The following is a 21,372-nucleotide window of genomic DNA, read 5'->3' as shown; positions in this document are numbered from 1 at the left end:
CACACATACATACATCATATCATATGCATGATATATGTATCATGTATGTTGTAAGATTAATTTGAAAATAAATAAGCTACAAAAATGATTTGCTATTAATGGATGATTAAAATTAACAATTAAAATTAATAAATTTTAAGTATAGCTTAGTTATTCAGCTATTGATATTTTTATTATTTGTGTCTGAAGATTAAAAATAATGTTTGTTTTGGTAATAATAAAATGTTACTATTTTGAGTTTTTAACTTTAATAAAATATAATAATATAGTTTTAGCTTTTGATAGTATGATTGCTATCTTTATGAATGTTTTTGTCTAAAAAAATGTGAAATTATTTTTTTTAATAATTAATTAATTAATTATTTACAATTTCATGTGCAAAATTGTAGAAATAAAAAAATATTTTTAAATTTTGTCTCAAAATAATATTAAAAACTATGTAAACAAAACTTCTGAAAGCTTATTTTTACCAGTTTTATTTATTTTTTAAAATTTTGTAAGATAGTGAAAATTTCTGAAAACAGCATGTTAAATGATTATTATATGTGTAAAAATTTATATATCATGTAAAATGCTAATTTGGTGTGAGTGTGTGTTTTTTAAATTAATTTTATTTTTTATATAAACATTTAAATGGATTAATTAAAGAGTTTAGAACTTGGTCTATTCGAAATTGATGGTTTCTTCAACCAATTAACAACATGTGATGAACATGGATAATTAAATAAAAATTTAAAATTCTATTGCCCAAAAATCTGAAAAGTAACACAAACGTATTCAACCAAATCAAAGGGAATTTGAGAATATAAATGATGAAAATTAATTATTAGTATTTGGTTTGAATAAACCACTCAACTAATATGCGCCTATATACATATATATAAAGGCTCATAATCTATGAATGTATGAGGGCATTCATATCAGCCGTTGTATTGAGATCTAACGATTGGGATTTAACAGCTGTGACGCTCCACATTTTAGCTATATCATAGTAGGATGAATAGGAAGAGAAGTACAAATGGATAATTGGTGTTCATTCAACTGTTTAAGTGTTTTTTTGTGTCGGTGTCTCTCTTCTCTATTCTCTCTGCTCTTTTTTTAATCCGAAAATATTCTACAATTGTCATTGGTTAAAATTTAATTACATAAAAAATATCTTTATGTGGGTGCCTCATTTAGATTTTTTTTAGTATTTAAAAAATTTAATTAATTTGTATTTTTTTTAAAATGTTTTAATTTTATAAAATAAATATTATAGAAAAATAGTAGATTTAATGGAAGTTAAAAAAAAACTTATTTATCAATTTAGATGTTTCTGAAAAACCAATTCAAATAGAAATCAATATGTTTTACTACATAAATATTAACATCATTAATTATTTTATTATTGCATGAGCTGATTTGGACAAAAATATGATTGTTCATAATTTTTTTTTAATTTTGCACACTTATTTTGAATGAATCAAGTCGCAATATCTTAAAAAAATAATAATAATGACAACATATATGTTGAATAATACAATTTTTTTAGGTTTAATTATTGTACAAGTCCCTGTAATTGTGTACTTCCTGCCCTTTTAGTCTTTATAATATTTTTAGGCACAATTAAGTCCTCATATTTAGTCAAGTTGGGCCATTCTAGTCTGCGGTGTAGATGGACAAGTGTAAATTGCAAAGACTTAATTGTACATAAAAATATTACCGTGGACTATAACGACCCAATTCGACTAAATATGAGGATTTAATTGCATCTAAAAATATTAGAAAGACTAAAAAGGCAGAAAGTACATAATTATAGGGACAATTAAACTTTTTTTAATAAACAATCTTTTAACATGAAAATTATTGTTCTTAAAAATAAATAATTTTTTAAAAACTTATACACTCAATGACAAATTATGTTATTTTCAAAACAGATATTGATGTTGTTCTCAAGTGAATAGTGAAGTGCCAACACTTGTTTAGTTCAGTAGTAAAAGTACTTGGCAATACATGAATAAGTGCAGGTTTAAAATCTTGCGTCATTGTACTATTTATAGTAATGTTCATAAATTATTACAGAGATTAGTGAATGTTCACTATTTAAATGGGTTCTTAATAGATTTTTTATGGGAAGAATTGTATTATTTCCTTCCAATATTATCTGATATGAGAGGTTTATTAGCTCAATATTATTTTTACAAGTTTTCTTTACGTAAATGTGGTGAATTTTTAAGTGTCTGCCTACAATAATAAAATCTTTGAAGGTCTACATGTTATTGTAACAAATGTATTTATGTACTTGTCTATCATTGAAGAAATCTTTGAGTGGGGCACATGTTGTCTATTGCTAAAATTTAAAAAAAAAAAATGTGGTAATAAATTTTTTTAATCAAATAATCCATTATTTAAGTTATTAATTATTTTTTAAATTCTAATGCTACTATCTCAAAGGACACTTGTTTAGCAAAAAGCAATAAATTACTCACATTTATATTCCGAGTAAAAAAAAAAGAAAACATTCTCTTGAATCTCGTTGAACATAAAATAATAATAATTTTTGAAATAAATAAAAAACTAATATTATTATTTCAGCATCCTCCACCAACCACTTTATTTCTGTCCTAAATCCAGATCCCGAGGCACTTAACAACCCTCAAATCACCACTCGATCCAAGCCATGATGTGACGTGATGTGATGCACTCCATCTCATTCTCTCTCACACAAACACAACTCATCATGATGTCATGTCATTTGCTCTGTGTCATACATCATCACAACAATCCCCTCTTTTTTGCAAATCAGTCCCTCTTAAATATTTTAATTTTTAATTTAATTTATTTTAATTTAAAAAAAAGGACATAAATCGAGGCCGCATGCATTAACTGTCATTATTTTGTCCCTTCCCCTTCTCCCGCCCACGCAACCTTCATGCCTCCCTTCTTCCTATGAAGTTGCCCATCTCTTTCGCTTTTATTTACCATTCTGCCATTTTCTACAAATAAGAAAGAAGAAATATAATTTTTTAATATCAGGCATGATATTACATTTTTCTTTTTAAATTTATAATCGTTTATGAAATAAAATTGAATTTCAAATTTATTTTTTTCTTAGAAAATAAATTTTCATAAGGCAATATGAAAGAAGGAAGGAATTTCAAATTTTATAGGGGGTAAGAAGTAAAAACAGTAATTTTAGGAATTGAAAGGGGGTTTTTCGCGAAAGAGATCCATATATAAAGAAACCCATTCGCTGACGCAGAGGCAGTGTGAGAGCTACGAGCGTGAGGAGGAGCTTGAGCTTGAGGGTGATCTACAATGGCGAAACCCTAGGTTTTTTTTTCCCATCTTCTTTCTCGTTTCGCTTCTTTTGTGATTCGTTATAGAGCCCAGAACCCGAGGATTGGTGGATGTTGTTGGAGATCCGGCGAGAAATACGCGAAAAGTTCGACTGTAGGTGGTACGAGAAGGATTTTGATGCTGCGCGGCGTTGAGGGAGTTCTGAGGATTTTCGGTACGAATTGATGTTAAGAATTTGATGCTTTGTGATTTTATTTAGCTTTAGTAAATCGAGGGGTTGTTGTGTTGAAAAAGGATGGATTTTCCGGCGTTGATCCGGGGAAAGGTAGCGGATCCTGCGGAAAATCTCGTTCTAGGGCTTTAAACGAGCTCCGGTCGACGAGAAGTTGAGGGTTGGCAACGGATGACGGGCTTTTTCTGGGATTGGGATCTCGGATATCGATGAAAAATAGCTGGATATATAATTTGGAAAAAAAAATCCTTTTTTAAATGAAAATAGTAAAAAAAAAAGGTGGGAATCTTGCGGGCATCTGGAAAGATTTGTGCCAAGGGTCTTAGTTAAAGCTCTAATCTCGAGGAATTAGTCTTTATAGTGCTTGCCGCTGTCCGGATTATTGAGGTAAAGAAGGGCACTTGGATTTCGGTAATGAAGCCTTGCTTTTCTTTCCGTTTCCGTGCCTTTCGAGATTATTAAGCCGAGCAGGAGAACAAAGAATAAAAGCAAGAAAGTGAAAGAAACTGGGTCTCTTCGTTGATTTCTAGCTGAAAGCGAACTCCTTTTTTGTGTTTGTTCATTGCTTTTGAGACATCCAAGCGGTGAAGATAGTTGTTAGCAAATTGAAAGACTCTTGTCTGTACTACTTGTTGCCAGCTCTGTCATTTGATCCTATATATAGTCTTCGAGTGATGATCGCTATCACTGCTTGCAAGGAAGGGAAGCCGGGGATGGACCCTGGGAAGTATGTTCGCTATACACCGGAGCAGGTTGAAGCACTGGAGAGGCTCTATCATGACTGCCCCAAGCCAAGCTCCATTAGAAGGCAACAGCTCATCAGGGAATGCCCCATTCTGTCCAATATAGAGCCCAAGCAAATTAAAGTTTGGTTTCAGAACCGAAGGTGTTTAATTACTTGTTCATTGAAAACCTTTTAATTTAATTTATTTTAGTGTTCTTGTTCTGACTGTGGTTCCTTTTTTATTTGTTTAGGTGTAGGGAGAAACAGAGGAAGGAGGCTTCACGGCTGCAGGCGGTTAACAGGAAGCTGACGGCGATGAATAAGCTGTTGATGGAGGAGAATGATCGGTTGCAGAAGCAAGTGTCACAGCTGGTGTATGAGAATGGCTACTTTCGGCAACAGACACAGAGTGTAGGCATCAAGAGTTTGCCAGTGGTTCACTTTGTGTGGTGTGTGATAAGGTTGATGGATTTTTAGGGTTTGTTGCTGAGTTTGGTCTTTTGTTTTGCAGGCTGCATTGGCTACAACTGATACTAGCTGCGAGTCAGTGGTAACTAGTGGTCAGCATCCACTGACCACTCCTCAGCATCCACCAAGAGATGCTAGCCCTGCTGGGTAGGAGTGACTGTTCTTGCTAAAAGTTTGATCTTTTTCAGTTTTCTGACATAGATTCTTGACTGAATTCTCTTGTGGTTCTTCTAGACTGATGTCCTTGGCAGAGGAGACTTTAACAGAGTTTCTTTCAAAGGCCACTGGAACTGCCGTAGAGTGGGTCCAAATGCCTGGGATGAAGGTTTAGATCCCCCTCTTAATATTCAGTTTTAGGGGTGAATTTTACTATAGTCCATTGTAATGATCAATTCCACCAATTGGACATTGATCATCTTTGTTAATTCCTCTGTTCTTGCTTCTGTCATGTAGCCTGGTCCGGATTCCATTGGAATCGTTGCTATCTCACATGGTTGTACTGGTGTGGCAGCACGAGCTTGTGGCCTTGTAAGCTTAGAACCTGCAAAGGTATTCACACAAATTACTGTAAACTTTTTTTTTTTCTTGCCCTCTTATTCAATTGGCTTAATTGTTTGGTTCTGATTCAGGTAGCTGAAATCCTTAAAGATAGACCATCGTGGTTCCGCGATTGTCGGTCTGTGGATGTCATAAACGTACTGCCTACTGGCAGTAATGGAACCTTGGAGGTGCTTTACATGCAGGTAAGTTCCGCTGGCTTAATGATGAACTCAAAGAACTAGCAAACTCTTTCTTTCTTCGTCTTTTTGTCTGTCTGTCTGTCTGTCTGTCTTCTTCTTCTTCTTCTGTTTTTCCTTTTTCCTTTTTTTTTTTCTACGGAACATCTGTCATTGAATTGCAGCTATTTGCTCCCACCACTCTGGCACCTGCCCGGGATTTTTGGTTGCTGCGATATACCTCTGTTCTGGATGATGGAAGTCTTGTGGTATGTGGAATCTATTCTACTAGAGTAAACCATTTGGTTTCACGTGTTATCAGCTGTGTCAGTGTGCTTACAGTCTTCGGTTGATTTAGGTATGTGAAAGATCCCTTGGTAGCGCACAAGGGGGCCCAAGCATGCCGGTTGTGCCTCCATTTGTCAGGGCTGAAATGCTTCCTAGTGGATACTTGATTAGACCTTGTGATGGTGGCGGCTCTGTAATACATATTGTTGATCATGTGGATTTGGAGGTATTGCATAGAGAAACATAGTTTAACGAATAAGGAAACTGAATTTAATTTACACGTTAAAAAACCAGTTTTTTTTTTTCTTTTTTTTTTCTTTACTTAATTAAGTTTGTTGCTCTGAAACAGCCTTGGAGTGTTCCTGAAGTTATTCGGCCATTATATGAGTCATCTGCCATGCTTGCTCAGAAGACAACTATGGCGGTTAGAATCTTTATTTAACTCAATTTTTGCTGACAGTAGCTATTTGTCTGCTAATTCGATAGGCAAATATACCTTCTAATGAGATCCTAGATGTGCTTCATTGAGTATAACTTAGTTTTCTTGATTCCATCTGAGATGCAATTTTTATCTGGTTTTTAGGCATTTCGTCAACTGAGACAAGTTGCACATGAAATTTCTCATTCTTCTACCACTGGATGGGGTAGAAGACCTGCTGCTCTGAGAGCATTAAGCCAGAGGCTGTGCAGGTGTTGTTACCTTTACTGATATTTGATAGTTATTTTTTGTCCATTACTTCTGATTTCAGAGGTCTGATGGGTTTAGATTTGCAGAGGTTTCAATGAAGCACTCAATGGCTTTACAGATGACGGCTGGTCAATGGTTGGCAGTGATGGTGTAGATGATGTCACCATCCTTGTTAACTCATCTTCAAGAATAATAGCTGGTTTTAATCCTGGCTTTGCAAATGGCTATCCTTCTATGACCAATTCCATCCTCTGTGCCAAGGCTTCCATGCTTCTTCAGGTTGCTATATGGTTCCCTATTAATGCATAGGATTTTTGTTTCAATTTTGTCGATTGTATCTATCAGTTTAGTTGGTAGATCACAATTCACAAGAAATATTCTGCATGTCATTCTTCAATAGCTACTGTACAACAGAACCACTTGTGAATTAGATGATTCAATTATGGGACGATAAAAATGAAATATGTTTGTATAACTTGAAGCCACTATTCCCCATCTCATACCAACACTTCATCCTACAGAACATATCTCCAGCAATGCTCTTGCGGTTCCTGCGAGAACATCGATCAGAATGGGCTGACATTAATATAGATGCCTACTCTGCTGCTGCTGTTAAAACCAGCCCATGTGCTTTACCAGGATCGTTTATTGGAGGCTATGGCAGTCAAGTTATACTTCCTTTGGCGCATACGGTCGAGTTTGATGAGGTAAATTTCTTTGCTTGTTCCTTACATTATGATGAAATAAATTTATACCTCTTGATAGAATCTTGGCACTATGCCTTGCAAAGCAACCTCTTATGCCTTTGCCTGGTCATTATGAACAGTTCTTGGAGGTTCTCAAGTTGGAACATGTTGGCCATGGTCCAGATATCATGATGCCTAGAGACCTCTTTCTCTTGCAAGTAAGTTCTCTTTCTTTGTTGTTCATAACCAGATCTAACTCTATAAATTTTCAATTAGTTATAATCAAATGGCGGCTTAAATTACTCACTGATCATTCCTGGTTATGAAAAGAGCTCTCTGAGCCCAAGATTGACTTGAATTAAAAAAATTTTTGCTATCTCTTTGCAACTTGATTTTGATCAGTTAGAGAACTTATATTTCAGTTAATCACTTATGCATCCATTTTTTGCATTACTTGGGAAGGGAACTTAAGCCCTTGTCCAGAAATTATTGTCCAGATACGATGTTAACGTGTAATTGCTTACGACATTATCATCTTTGGCAGCTTTGCAGTGGAGTCGATGAGACTGCTGTGGGTACCTCTTCTGAGCTTATCTTTGCTCCCATTGATGCGTCTTTCTCTGATGATGCCCCAATAGTTCCATCTGGCTTCCGTATTATTCCACTTGAAGCTGGGATGGTAAGTGTAATGTACTCATTGTATTGTTTTTATGTTGCAGTTTATATTACTAAAGTGCATTATCTTAACTTTCATAGATGTACAAGGAAATAGTTACCAAAATTACCATGCCTCTGTGAAACAGGATACATCCAGTCCTAACCACCGCACACTGGATCTGGCTTCCACCCTTGAGGTTGGACCATCTGGAACTAGAGTTCATGGTGATATTTCAGGCAGTTGTGCTGGCATGAGATCTGTGGTGACGATCGCATTTCAATTTGCTTTTGAGAATCATCTTCAAGATAATGTGGTGACTATGGCTCGTCAATACGTCCGCAGCATTATATCATCTGTCCAAAGAGTTGCACTGGCCCTCTCACCTCGTCTTGATTCTCACTGTGGTCTCCAGTCACCACCTGGAAGTCCTGAACTGGTCTTACTAGCTTGCTGGATTTGTCACAGCTACAGGTAAACAGTGTGCATACTGGATTCTTATCTGTAGTTTCACATATTTCTTCTTTGATCATTGATAGCTAAACAACAAAATAAATAAAATTACATCGAACAAGAATCTTTTCTTCTTATGTTATTGTTTTCTTACCATGTGTCACCAGGAATCACTCTGGCGTTGAGCTCTTCAAATCCACAAACGAAGACTGTGAATCACCTCTCAAAACGCTGTGGCATCACTCTGATGCTATCTTGTGCTGTTCTCTGAAGGTCCAAACCTACACTACACCGTTTCTATCATACCATGTTTGGCAAAATGCATTGAACTTTTCTCTATGTACTTACAATTCTTACGATGCTCTGCTTTGCTGAGTTCGTACAGGCAATGCCGATTTTTACCTTTGCGAATCAAGCTGGCCTTGACATGCTTGAGACAACGTTGATGGCACTGCAAGACATCACACTCGAGAAAATATTCGATGACCAAGGAAGGAAGACCCTGTGCGCTGAGTTCCCAAATATACTACAAGAGGTGCATTACTTTTATTGATATTAAGCATCGATGTTGTTCTTGCTAGTCTTTGTAATCAAATGTCTTTAAAACCAATCAGGGATTCGTGTGCCTCCAAGGCGGCATTTGTGTTTCGAGCATGGGAAGGCCAGCCTCGTATGAGAGAGCCATGGCATGGAAGGTGTTGAACGATGAAAAGGAAGCTCACTGTATCTGCTTCATGTTTGTGAATTGGTCCTTCATCTAGTTGTTTTTCACCGGAAAAAAATCAACGAACTGGCTTTTATATATATATATATATATATATAGATATATATTTGTCTTTCTTATGAACGTTTCAGTGCTGTGGATTTTAGTAATCTCAAACTCAAGTCCTGTTAAATTATGTTGATATTTATCCAAGCAGGATCGAGTATTTGCCAACTTTTGTTTGAACTGTGATACAAGTTTGTTGTTATGTATCCGGCTTTTGAAACTATGATATTCCCATATAATGGTTTTCTTCAATTTTCCTTGTTTTCTGTTTTCATTTTTTTATGTCTCTTGTTGCTGCTTTGTAACCATCAAATTATTTTTTAATCTAGTAGTTGTTTATTCATTTTTATTAAAAAATATATTAAGAGAAAAAATAGAATTTAATATACTAAAATTAGATAAAATTGTAATGAGTAATGCTATATAGAGTGAAGAACTCACACGAAACCAGTCACACATGGCTGGTGATGTGGAATTTTTTTTAAAAAAAAAAAAGTGAAAAAAGGCAATCGTCTCTATCTATCACTCTCTCGTGTGTCCCTCTTCCACTCTTGGCCGTCGCTTCACTCCCGCTCTCTGTTCCTGATCGCCGTTCTTGGCCGCCGCTTTCCTCATTTGTGTGGGTCTCTCTCTCTCTCTCTCTCTCTCTCTCTCTCTCTCTCTCTCTCGTGGCTCGGTGCTCCCTGGCCGCCACTCTCGGGACGACGCCTCTCCCCCACTCAGTCGCCGCTTTCCTCACCCGACTCCAGGCCCCGTTCGGGGCCGCCCGTGGACGGGAAGCGACAGGTCGAGTCCACTGCGAGCCAGAGAGACGAGAGAGAGAGAGAGAGAGAGAGAGAGAGAGAGAGAGAGAGAGACCCACATGAGTGAGGAAGCGGCGGCCGAGAACGGCGACTGGGAGTGAAGCGGCGGCCAGGAGTGGGAGGGTAACACACAAGAGAGACGATTGGGTTTTTACTTTCTCCTTTTTTTTATTTCTTTTTTAGAAAAAGAAATTCCACGTCACCATCCACATCAGTGTTTCGTGTGATTTCTTCGCTCTATATAGCATTACTCAATTGTAATATCATCTCTCAGTTTCTTTTACAATTATGTGCGAAGAGTGAAATAAATAAGGGATCATTTGGTATTGTTGTCAATTCGCTCAATTTCATGTTTTGGAAACAAAATTGAGAAAACATGTTTGGGAACTTGTTTTTGTTTTAAATAATTTTGGCAGCAATTTTATGTTTCAAATGTTTTGAAAACATTTTCAAAACTCTTCTTTCCACCATGAAACCTTTCCTCTTCTACTCCTTTCTCTCTCTCTTTTTAATTTTTTATTCTTTTTAATTTTTAATTTTTATTTTTGTAAAAATATCATTTTTTTTACAAATTAATAATAATAATTTTTAAAAATATATTTTTAAGAAAAGTATTTATAAAAATTTATTATTTTGGCTTGATATTTTACAAATTAGTTTATATATTATAAAAAAATTATATTTTTAGAAATTATTTGTGAAAATCATTGTTTGACCCTTGATTGAACTATGATATAATATAATACATTGAAAAAATATTCGTAAAAATCTATTGTTTGGATTATTGATTTTTTACTTGATCTCAAAAAAAAAAAATTATGACTATATCTCTATATTGCCCCTCCTCTACTTTTATTATTATTTTTTTAAATCGGATGAATCTAATTTTAATACATATTTTAAAATACACAATAGTTTGTGTATCCAAACATGTTTTTGTTTTTTTAAAAAAATTGAAATAAAACGAAAACAAAGCATAAACAAAACAAAAAAAATAAGAAAACAGAAATGATGCCAAATGACTCCTTTTTTTAAAAAATAAATTTCACTTTTACACCGTTTCTACAATTAAAGCTATTATTATAGTTTTATGCGGCTACAAGTAATACTCACTCTAGAAATGGCAATAATCCCCAAACCCGACAAGACCCAATCCAACCGACCGGAGAAAAACCCAGTTTGACAGGGTTTCTGGTAATACCAGACTAATGTAAAGCTGGTGGGAGTGCATGTATGGGAATCCTAATATCCGAACCAGAACCCGACCCGAAATTCAATTAACAAATATACCAATTATATATATCTAATTTTTTTGTTAGGGTTTTTTTTTTTTAAATTTCTACTCTATAGTATTGAATTTGTCTATTTTGTGTTGTTTTGAATATATATTTTCAGTTCATACTCTATGGTGTTCATTCAAGCAAAAAAAAAAAAATAATAATAATAATAATAACTTTGATTTTTATTGATATTTTTAATTTTTATTTGATATTTTAATTTTATTTTAAATGTTTTTAAATAGAGTCAACGGGGGACGGGTATACCCACGGGTACCTGATTACCCTCATATGCGGGTGTGGGTTGGAGTTTTGAAAACCCATTGGATTCAGGTTCGGGTTTGGGGGCAGGGTAGCGGGTTCGGGTACGGGTATGGCAAAACCAGCATCCGACCCGATCCGTTGCCATCCCTAACTCACTCTGATTATGCGGCTACAAATAATATTCACTTCAAAAAACATGGGTCTTTTTCAAAAAAAAAAAACCTTTATTAAAAATAAAATAATTAATTAAATAATGAAAATCCAAGATTGAGAGCAAAACACTTCCTTTATTTAATTCATCCTGAATGTGGAAATTCAATACAAAAGGAAATGTATTTTGGTTTTTGTATAGTTTATTTATATTTTTTTTTATAAAATAGAATAAGTCCACCGTTATTTAAAGAAATAATAATTATAAACTACAAGGCAAAATGGAGAAATAGTTGATACAATAAAAGTTAAAAAAAGATAAAATAGATACAAACTATACAAGAAAAAAAAAACCAGAGATATCCACCCTGTGGTGAATCTAGATTTAAGGCATAAGAGAGCGCACTTCTATAGTCAATATATATATAATTCATCAACTACAGACAGTCGTAAAATGTCCGTAGGCTGAAAAAAAAGAGATTGTGATAGAGAGACATACACAAGTATATCAATAATTTCATAAATAGTGCCCCAAACCATTTACCTTATCTGAAATGGGTAAGTGGGGTTGAGGGCAAAAATTAGTTTTAACCGTTGTGATTGGTTGAGCCACTGTTATGATAATAATCAAATGGTTTAGATCAAAGAATTGTGCATCCCATTATGCACTGTTCATAATACTATACATCCAATGTTTTACCATTCACAAAATTGTTCATGTGACTAATGACTATCGCATGGCATTGTACAAATGCACTATTGAGAAGGAGGGGTGATTTACAAGCATTGGATTCAACTCCAATGGCTAAAAAATAAGCATTTGTAAAAAGCATGCCCTCGTGTGTGTGTGTGTGTGTGTGTGTGTGTGTGTGATTTGAAATATAAATAAAATAGAAGTTCAAATTTCAAACATTAATAATTCTATTGTTGTTCTAATTTCTAATACCAAAATATCAAATCTCAAATACTAATATAATCTTCAACAATCTGAGAAAGAAGAAACCAAGATTAAAATACAACTTTTACATATATATATATATATATATATTTATATATTTGCATGAGCTAAAATAAATAAATAAAATATAGATGCAACTCACCTATTTGAATAAGTTGGGCATTTTAGATAGCAATCTTTTTCCTTTCATATCACAAAAATTGTCAATTATTGAATCATCATCAAATGTTTGTACAACTTCTATTTCAATTTATGTATAAATCAAGTAACTCTCCAAATAATCATCTTCCATTTTATTTTGAAGATTAGTTTTCACAATCTTCATAGCAGAAAATGCACACTCAGTGGTAGCTGTTGAAATAGGAAGAGTCAACACAAGTCAAATTAATTTATCAATAAATTGGTAAATGATTGACGTTCCTGTCTTTGTCAATGCTTGGCATAATTTAGAAATTAAAGATAAATCCTTTAAAACTAAATAATGGCAAGTATCAAGTTCAAAGTATAATTGATATCTCAAATGTAGCTTCAGCACTTGATCTGAAAAGTCTTCAAGATAAAATCTTACTGCAAGTTTATGAAAAATATCAATATTGATTTGTTGTCATCTAGAGGATCCATAACTGAACAAAGCATAAGTAATTCTACCATATCTTCTTTATATTTCTCATTCAATTCTTACAATTGAGAATCAGTTATAGTATAAAATATATCACCATGAAAGTGGTGTTCAATTGTGATTGGACCTTATTGAAAATGAGGTCGACCTCAGCCTGAGGTATATATTGGAAGCATCCACATCACAAATATCTATTTTCTCTTAATGTATGAATCAATATGTTTTGTTGCAGAAACTAGATGCATAGCATTTATAATATATTGAGGCTTTGCTCTGCAAAGCTTGTTGACAAAGAGTATGAGTAACTTCCATGATATCAATCATAAGATGCAAAATGAACACAAGTTCAAAAGATGTAATTGCATCGAAAGTTGTATCCACATCTCTTTTTCAAGTTTAAGTTGCTTCAAACATAATCCTCAAAACTTGGAAAAGAGCTCAAATGAGAATTCTGTCTACTATCTCGAGCTCATTTTAAGGTGCCCACTTAGTTTAAACCTTTACTAGTTTTTAGTTCATCCATAGAAAGAAATTTTTTAATTTCAACTGCTTGACTAGCTTGTAATTGATATTGTCGTTAATTTGTAAGAAGAGCCAGCAATATTGATAAAAATAGTTAACTTAAAAAAATTGATAAATTAAAATGACTCCCCAAGGTGATGCTATTAAAACTAATTGAAGACGATGAGCAAAATAATGTTTGTAATAAACATATGGACACTTATTAGAGACAAGAGCTTGTAACCTACACCACTCTCCATGGAGGTTACTATTGCCATCATATCCCTGACCACAAATTTCTCGTACATCGAGATTATATCAAAGAAGAACAATATACATATTTCCTTCTTTAAAGTTAGTGATGTAGTGTCAAAAACATGAACTAGATAAAAAAAAATGTTCCTTTATAAATCTAGTTAGCTTTATCCACAAATCTTAAGACAATGGTCATTTATTATCTTTTAGATTCATCTCTCGGTTCGTCAACAATAATACAAAATTTTGATTCACCAATTTTCTCAAGAATTACACATATTGTTTTGTTTGCAAAAAATGTACAATATTCCTTTTTGGGCATTACGCTAGGTATAAGATGCATTTTGGGAGTATTATCTAATACAATAGATGCCACGCATTCATTATCAGGTGCTAACAATTTTATCAATTCAAGAAAGTTACTCTGATTTGTTAAATGTGTACATTCATTATGACTGCTTAAGCTACATGTTCATAAGATGAACCATCTAACAGTATCTATTGAGGCCTTTAATCTATTATTGACAACTTGTTGGGAGGTTTGTTTCTCTATAACATGTGGAATATATTGTGCTTGGTTCATTAGATCACGAAATTGCATGATAGCTTTGTTATGTAAAGAGTTTGGATCTTTTCCAAAATAAGATAAGAAAGCACAATTTCTCCCCATCATTAACTTTTCTCCATGATTAAAATCCATGAACGGCAAATGCTCTTAATCTAATATTCCTAGTTGGCTTATTAAATAAGTAACTAAAGTAAATAAAATGCAACATCTTAATTTGCTTGAAGAGTATTCTAACCATTCAGAAAATAATTTAAATCATGAAACTTGGAAACAATGATGAGTTTTCTCATCAAAAGGATATTCTAACATTATTGTTAAAAAAGTCATCCTTTGATATAAGCACAACGAATTTCATCTTATTGGTATATTGGATAACTTCAAATTAGAGGGCACTTTCTAGGATCATGTTCCAAAGAATTTATGTCATCTTCTTTTTCATCCAATAGAAGAGTTTTAGTTGAGAGTTCTTCTTCATGTACAATATAGTTTCGTTGTCTATTATTGAAGACTCAATTAAGCATAATGGAGTATGTGAGCTCCTTTTCTTGAAAAAAGGATCAATTGTTTAATTGTTCATTAGAACTATCTAAGGTCATTAGCCCAAAAATTGATTAAATAAATATTATAATTACAAATTACAAAAAGTATATTATGAAATATAATAAAAAAAAAAGTATTTTCATCATATGAAAGTTGAACCAATTAGAAAATGCTATAGATAAAAGTTGAATCAAATTAATTAAATAAAGTCAATGAAAAAGCTCTTATAAATCATAATTACTTTTTCTGATGAATGATGTAGAGAAAGTAACTATGTGTAAATTATATCCAAGCCAATAGTATTCAATTGGTAGAATAAGTAAAAATTGAAAAATAAAATTCACAATAAATTTACTTTTCCAAGCAACTAGGCAAGGTTAGAAAAAAAAAACCCAATAATATTCCATTGGCTAACATAACCTTCAACTTATTTTGAAATCAAAGCATAGATCCTAGTGAACTATTATGAGTTATAATCAAATAAATTAACATTGTTATTTGGCAACACCTTTTGGTTAAGAGTTAATAGAACTTCTAATTAACTAAAGGTAACATACATCGAGTGTGACTTCCAACTATAAACTACAAGTTTTAGTAGAATGATACAAGCTCCAACAACAAATCTCCCTTCTAACTTTGTCTAATGAATTGGCAAAACAAGTGAAATATCAAATTCATTTTTTTTTCTTTCATTATAAATACTCATCATTCTAGTATCTCAGATTATGATTGAATAGCTAGAATCTAGATATAACATTTCACAGTCACACTGTCACGCCTCGACCCGTGGGCCCACAGAACGTGACAACCTCCGCAACGATCCCGAGGAGGGATACCTCGCCACTCAACCCTCGGGACGTCGCAAGGCTGCCCAATACACTTGATATTCCACAATATCTAACACATATATAGAGTAGACCACAACTAATGCAAGGGTTCTTAAGATACAGAAATGAATACATAAATATTAACAAGAAGTTTACATTAATGCAATTAATACACTACAACTTAAGAGCTGGGAAAAATACACAAATAGCTAAACTAACTACCCTAAAACAAATTCTTGCCATGCACTTCACATCCGCATCGCTTTACTGAACTGATATCTGGGGAAAGGGAAGAGGGGGTGAGCAACTAAAGTTACTTAGTGAGGGGATGTTAGCACAACTTTAGCAGAAATACACCAACAACAATAATAATAAAAATAAATCATCAAAATAAATGCTTTACCAAAACAATACTAGTTTAGAAACATTATTTCATATAATAGAAGTCTTCAAAAGAATTAAAATAACATAATAATACCGAGAAAACCCTTTTTACCCAAACTAGGGTTTACAACACAAAAAATCATAAAACATGGTTTCAAATACAAGTAAAAACAACCAAATGTCATGGTTTTGAAATAAATAAGCACAATCCCCAACACTCACCCAGCATAACGTGGTCTAGAAAACTCTCTAAACCTTCGCCGTGACCATGGCTAGGTTCAGAGCCACCAAGGTACTCATGCCCTTGACGTTGACCCATCAGTTCACCGGTTGGTGACTCTGGCTACCCGATGAATATCCAGTCAGGGCTCTACACTCCCACCTGAACTGACTCTCGTAGTAATCAGCCGGTCAGCACGCCACCTCAACAGGCTAGCTGTGGAGACCGCCTACTGCAGTAGGATATCACCATACAATCACAACAATAAACACAACTTCACTCGGAGTGCAAAAGCCATCCATATCATAGATCAATAACACCTCGGCCATTTGCACGACGACAAGATAAACACATAAGCAAAGCTCAAGCTCTTAACGCAAATTAATTTACAAATCCCAACACAAGAAATAACATGGGAAATCCTTTCCTTTCAACAATTCAAAATGAGTTTCAAGCCTTAGATTTCACAAAATCAATGATTTTCACAACAAATCCCAAGTTTCACACAAAACAAGGATTTCACAAACTCATTGAAAGATATCGATTACAAATCCAACATCAACAAATCAAATACCAAATAAAACATTCAAGAATTTTAACAATAATAACTATCATTAACCAAAATGCCAAACAGGTAAAAACTAATAAAGATTTACTTAAACCATGATGGAAACCAATATAAGTATATGTATATATATGGTTATCGGTATTCTTCTAATAAAGCTATGCATTTCAATCCCACCCACTGAATTGGAGATTTGTCTTCCTCGCAAGCTAATCTTCGGTTAAATCTTTACCTCGAGCCAAGACTTCTTTTCCTTGTCAAAGCACAACAATAATTAGCAAAAATTAAATCAAACAACGAAACCCTAAGTTTTCTAACAAACAACCTTAATTCGATCCTAGGATTGGCTCAAAGCTAACTCTAAAGGTTACCAATGAATTTCAAGGGGTTTTAGCTTCACTCTAATCCAAAGAAATCAAAGAAACAACTAATGTTTGTCGGTGCTACAGTAACTTCTGGTTGCTACAGTAAAACCGGCACTTATACTATGATTTTCTCACAATTTACAACACTAAATCAAGAAATTTCTTCACAAACATTCTCATACATGAATCACAAATCATTGGCTTCAATTTGAGCCTATAAACAACTAAATCCATGGAGAAATCTAGGTTTTTAAAAAAAATTCTAAAACTAAGGAAATACGAGAAAAATTACGGGATAAAACTTAGATCAAGGGTCATACCGTATTCAAAAGGATGGGAAAAGGAGAATGGAGGCTTTGGTTCGCCGTAAAACCTCGCCGGAAAATTTTTAAGAAAAGAGTAGGGTTCGGCCAACACAAGGAAGGAAGATGAAGAAGAAAGGAAGAAAGGGTTTTAAGAGAAGAAAATTCGTGCTGCTACAGTATTGGATTGAAAAAAAAATCTACAGCAATGGGCTAGTTCAATCTACAGTAAAATCTGGTTATAACACATGTATGTTAAAAATTAGGGCATCTTACTTATGGCCTTATATAATCAGAATTCTATATTTTAGGATGTGTTTGTTTTAATCTTCAGCCGAATAGGTCAGCAAGTTTGTTTAGGAAGTTATAAGAATAAATTGTTGTAGTTCAAATATTCATATCCAAGTTTGTTAGAGCTTCATATATAAATACTTATGGTTCATAGCTCTACAAGAGCATCGAAGTTTATTGATAATAAAGTCTTTAGTTATTATCTGCAAAAAGCCTTATTATTTCTTTCTTTCATTCTCCTTCTGCAGTACCTTTATTTGTTTTACGGTATCAGAGCCCAGGTTAAAGCATACACATGAGCTTTCTTTCTTCTTGTCTATCAAGTTTTAGTTTGTCTTGTTGGAGGAGAACGTAAGGCATGGAGAGGTAATTTTACACATGTCATGTAGTTTACAAATGGAGGAAGCGGTTCACATACATAGAACGGTGCCGAGAAACTTATGGGGACTAACTACAAGTATTGGAAGCTGTACATGCAGGCATTTCTTCAAGGACATAATTTGTGGGAACTCGTTCCTGGTGCATAAAGAGAAATTCCTGTAGAAACTCTGAAAAATGTTGAATTTAGAAGGAAGTGGAAGATTAAATGAGGGAAGGCTCCTTTTGCCTTAAGGACTTTGATCAGGAAATAATTCATCGACCATGTTCAAAATGTTAGCTCACCAAAAAAAGTTTGGGATACACTTGCACGGTTGTTCTCTAAGAAGAATACTACAAGGTTGCAACTACTGGAAGATGAGTTGGCTATGCTAACTCAAGGAGGTATGTCTATTTCTGAATATTTCTTAAAAATTAAGAGCCTTTGTGCTGAAATTTCAGAATTAGATGCGGATGAGAAAATCATTGAGACAAGGATGCAACGGTTTCTCATAAGAGGATTGAGGAAGGAATACGCTCCTTTTGTTACCTCCATTCAAGGATGGGATATTCATCCCTCTATTGAAGACCTAAAGAGTTTGTTTTCCAACCAAGAGGCTTTGGCAAAGCAAATGTCAGAGAACTTTGAAACAAATGATGCATTGTTTACGAAAGGGGAAGCACTATAAGAAGACCACACTAGCAGGAGCCAAGAGCAATGATAGAGGAAGGCAAGTTATTGATAACAAGGCGCTAAGTCACAATTCAATCAAATGCTATAGATGTGGCGGAATTATTGGGCATGTTAAGAGAAACCACACTATAAAGTTCTCCAAAGCAAATGTTGCAAGCGAGAATGACGAAAGGGAACAAAAGAAGGAAGAACTCAAATGGGAGCAATGTTTTAGTGTTGTCGCATCAACACCAACTCTAGCCCTGTCCAACCATGCAAATCTCAAGGAGGAACGGATCATTGACTCGGGTTGCCCTCACTATGTGATGGGAAATGGCTCATTGTTCACAGAGTTACATTAGCATTATGGCAACCGAGTCATTACTACAGCGGGCAATTCCACTTATCCAATAGTAAAAGAAGGAGTTATGGAGATTGGGTCAGATAATTCAAAGATGGTCAAGCTGGATAAAGTCTTTCATGTTCCAGGTTTGAAAAAAAATTTAGTTTCAATTTCTCAAATCACAAGTTCGGGAAAGTATGTTTTATTTGGCCTAAATGATGCAAAAATACTTGATAATGTCGAAAATATAGATGCTGATGTGGTGTTTACTGGAGAAAAGAAAGATTCTTTGTTTGTTATGTTAGTAGGCCAGAGAAGCTTATGTGAAGAAAACATGCCAGACAAAAAATGCTACAATCTGGCATGCTCGATTGGGCCACTTGGGTTATAAAGGTGGAAGGAATTCCGTTGATGCAAAATGTTCATGAAGATATAATTTTCCAAAATTGCTAATTTGGAAAATCACATCGCCTTATCACACATACAGTCATACTCAATTCGATGGAATTGTTTGATCTTAAAGGAGATCTTCTATAATTTTCCTTTTGAGAAGTCATCAAATCGCCGAACCACCATGTTCGACTTGATCCACATAGATTTGATGGAACTAACAAGGACACCTAATTATGATGGTTGCCAATACACGATGATACTAGTGGATGATTTTTCAAGGTATACTTGGGTTTATTTCTTGAAAGAGAAGAGTGAAGCTCTATCCAATTTTGTTGTTTTCAAGCTGATGTGGAAAAGAAATTTGGGAAGAAAACAAAATGTCTTCGAAGTGATAATGGGGATCAGTTTATGTCAAATGAGTGCTTTAAGTTCTGAGCAGAAAATGGTACTCAAAGACAAATGATATGTCCCGATACACCCCAGCAAAATGGGGTTTCCGAACGGAAGTTGACTCATCTTCTTTCCATGATCCTTTATTGGTTACACGATAAAAATCTTCCTCATAAGATTTCGACTGAAGCTGTTCGATGTTCCTACCACGTAATAAATCATCTACCTCTATGGCCAAGTATTGAAAAATCTCCTTTCGAGTTTCTATATGAGGTAAAGCCAAATGTAAATTACTTATGAGTATTTGGTTCTATTTTGTTATGTTCATGTTTCAAAAACAAATGGAACTAAGCTTTACCCGAAAGTAAAGAAATGTATTTTTGTTGATTATGACTCTTATAGGAAAGGATGGAGGTGCATGGATCCAGAGACTACTTCCAGAGACATCGTGTTTGATCAAGTGTCATCTTACCATTCTACTGTTCAAAACAACCCCAATACTATTCTTGAGGATTTTCCAGAAAGTATGCAGTTAGTTCCAGGAAATGAAGAGCAGGCCGGCAGGAGATGCAAGTTCTACTTCAAACATATTAGGTGAAGAAAGGCAGCCCGAAAGGAGATCTTTAAGGGAGAAGAGACAACCAACCCACTTTAGAGACTATGAGGCACAACTCAATAATTGTACTCTTACCTCATGTTTCTTTACAGGAGCAATAAACATTAGGGAACCTGTAAGTTTTGAAGAAGCTATTGGTCAGCCAGAATGGGAAACAATAATGCAAGAAGAGTTAGAGGCCTTGAATAAGAATCAAACGAATTGTGACCCCATTACTTGTAAATGGGCCTATAAATTAAAGAAGAAGCCATATGGGACAGTTGATAGATACAAGGCCATGCTAGTTGCTCATGTTTTCTGTTAAATTTACAATTTGGACTATGAGGAAACATTTAGTCCAGTTGCAAAAATGGTAATAGTAAGATTTACTCTTGCTCTTGCAGCATTTAAAGTTTGGAAGTTATGGCAACTTGATGTGAAGAATGCTTTTTTTTTTACGGAGACTTAGATCGCGTAGTGTTCATGGAGCAACCTAAAGGATGTGTTTCAAAAGAGAATATCCACATCATGTTTGTCGACTGAAGAAGGCATTGTATGGTCTTAAGCAAGCACCACGTGCTTGGTATGGTAAGATTTTTCATTATCTCATTTTTTGTGGATTTAAAGTCTCTGATGCAGATTCTAGTTTGTTCATTAAAAGAGAATCATATTTGCACTTACTAGTCTTATCATATGTGGATGATATGGTTATCACTAGTAACGATGAATCAGATATTTCCATATGAAAAGATAATTTATCACTACATTTTGAGA

At 34.3% G+C, this 21,372-nt stretch overlaps 1 protein-coding gene across 2 annotated transcripts; it reads left to right on the top strand.

The window, feature by feature from the left end:
* Positions 1 to 3,250: 3,250 nt before the first annotated feature.
* LOC120280356 (homeobox-leucine zipper protein ATHB-15-like) lies at positions 3,251 to 9,210 on the top strand. Of its 2 annotated transcripts, XM_039287177.1 has the most exons (19): positions 3,251 to 3,493; positions 3,574 to 4,397; positions 4,487 to 4,646; positions 4,747 to 4,850; positions 4,938 to 5,028; positions 5,157 to 5,252; positions 5,333 to 5,446; positions 5,605 to 5,688; positions 5,778 to 5,933; positions 6,057 to 6,131; positions 6,291 to 6,397; positions 6,482 to 6,674; positions 6,917 to 7,102; positions 7,222 to 7,299; positions 7,626 to 7,760; positions 7,885 to 8,210; positions 8,357 to 8,462; positions 8,575 to 8,724; positions 8,804 to 8,950. In XM_039287177.1, exons 2-19 carry the CDS (start codon positions 4,186 to 4,188, stop codon positions 8,948 to 8,950), a joined length of 2,520 nt encoding a protein of 839 aa, XP_039143111.1. In that variant the 5' UTR covers positions 3,251 to 3,493; positions 3,574 to 4,185. The 2 variants fall into 2 exon arrangements, with proteins under 2 accessions (XP_039143111.1, XP_039143110.1); XM_039287176.1 differs by having other exon boundaries at positions 3,251 to 4,397; positions 8,804 to 9,210.
* Positions 9,211 to 21,372: the final 12,162 nt, after the last annotated feature.

The sequence above is a fragment of the Dioscorea cayenensis genome, chromosome 17 (genome assembly GCF_009730915.1).
Source record: "Dioscorea cayenensis subsp. rotundata cultivar TDr96_F1 chromosome 17, TDr96_F1_v2_PseudoChromosome.rev07_lg8_w22 25.fasta, whole genome shotgun sequence".
Lineage (NCBI taxonomy): Eukaryota > Viridiplantae > Streptophyta > Magnoliopsida > Dioscoreales > Dioscoreaceae > Dioscorea > Dioscorea cayenensis.
The sequence above is the reverse complement of the archived record's forward strand: the minus strand, read 5'-3'. Positions and strand labels throughout refer to the sequence as shown.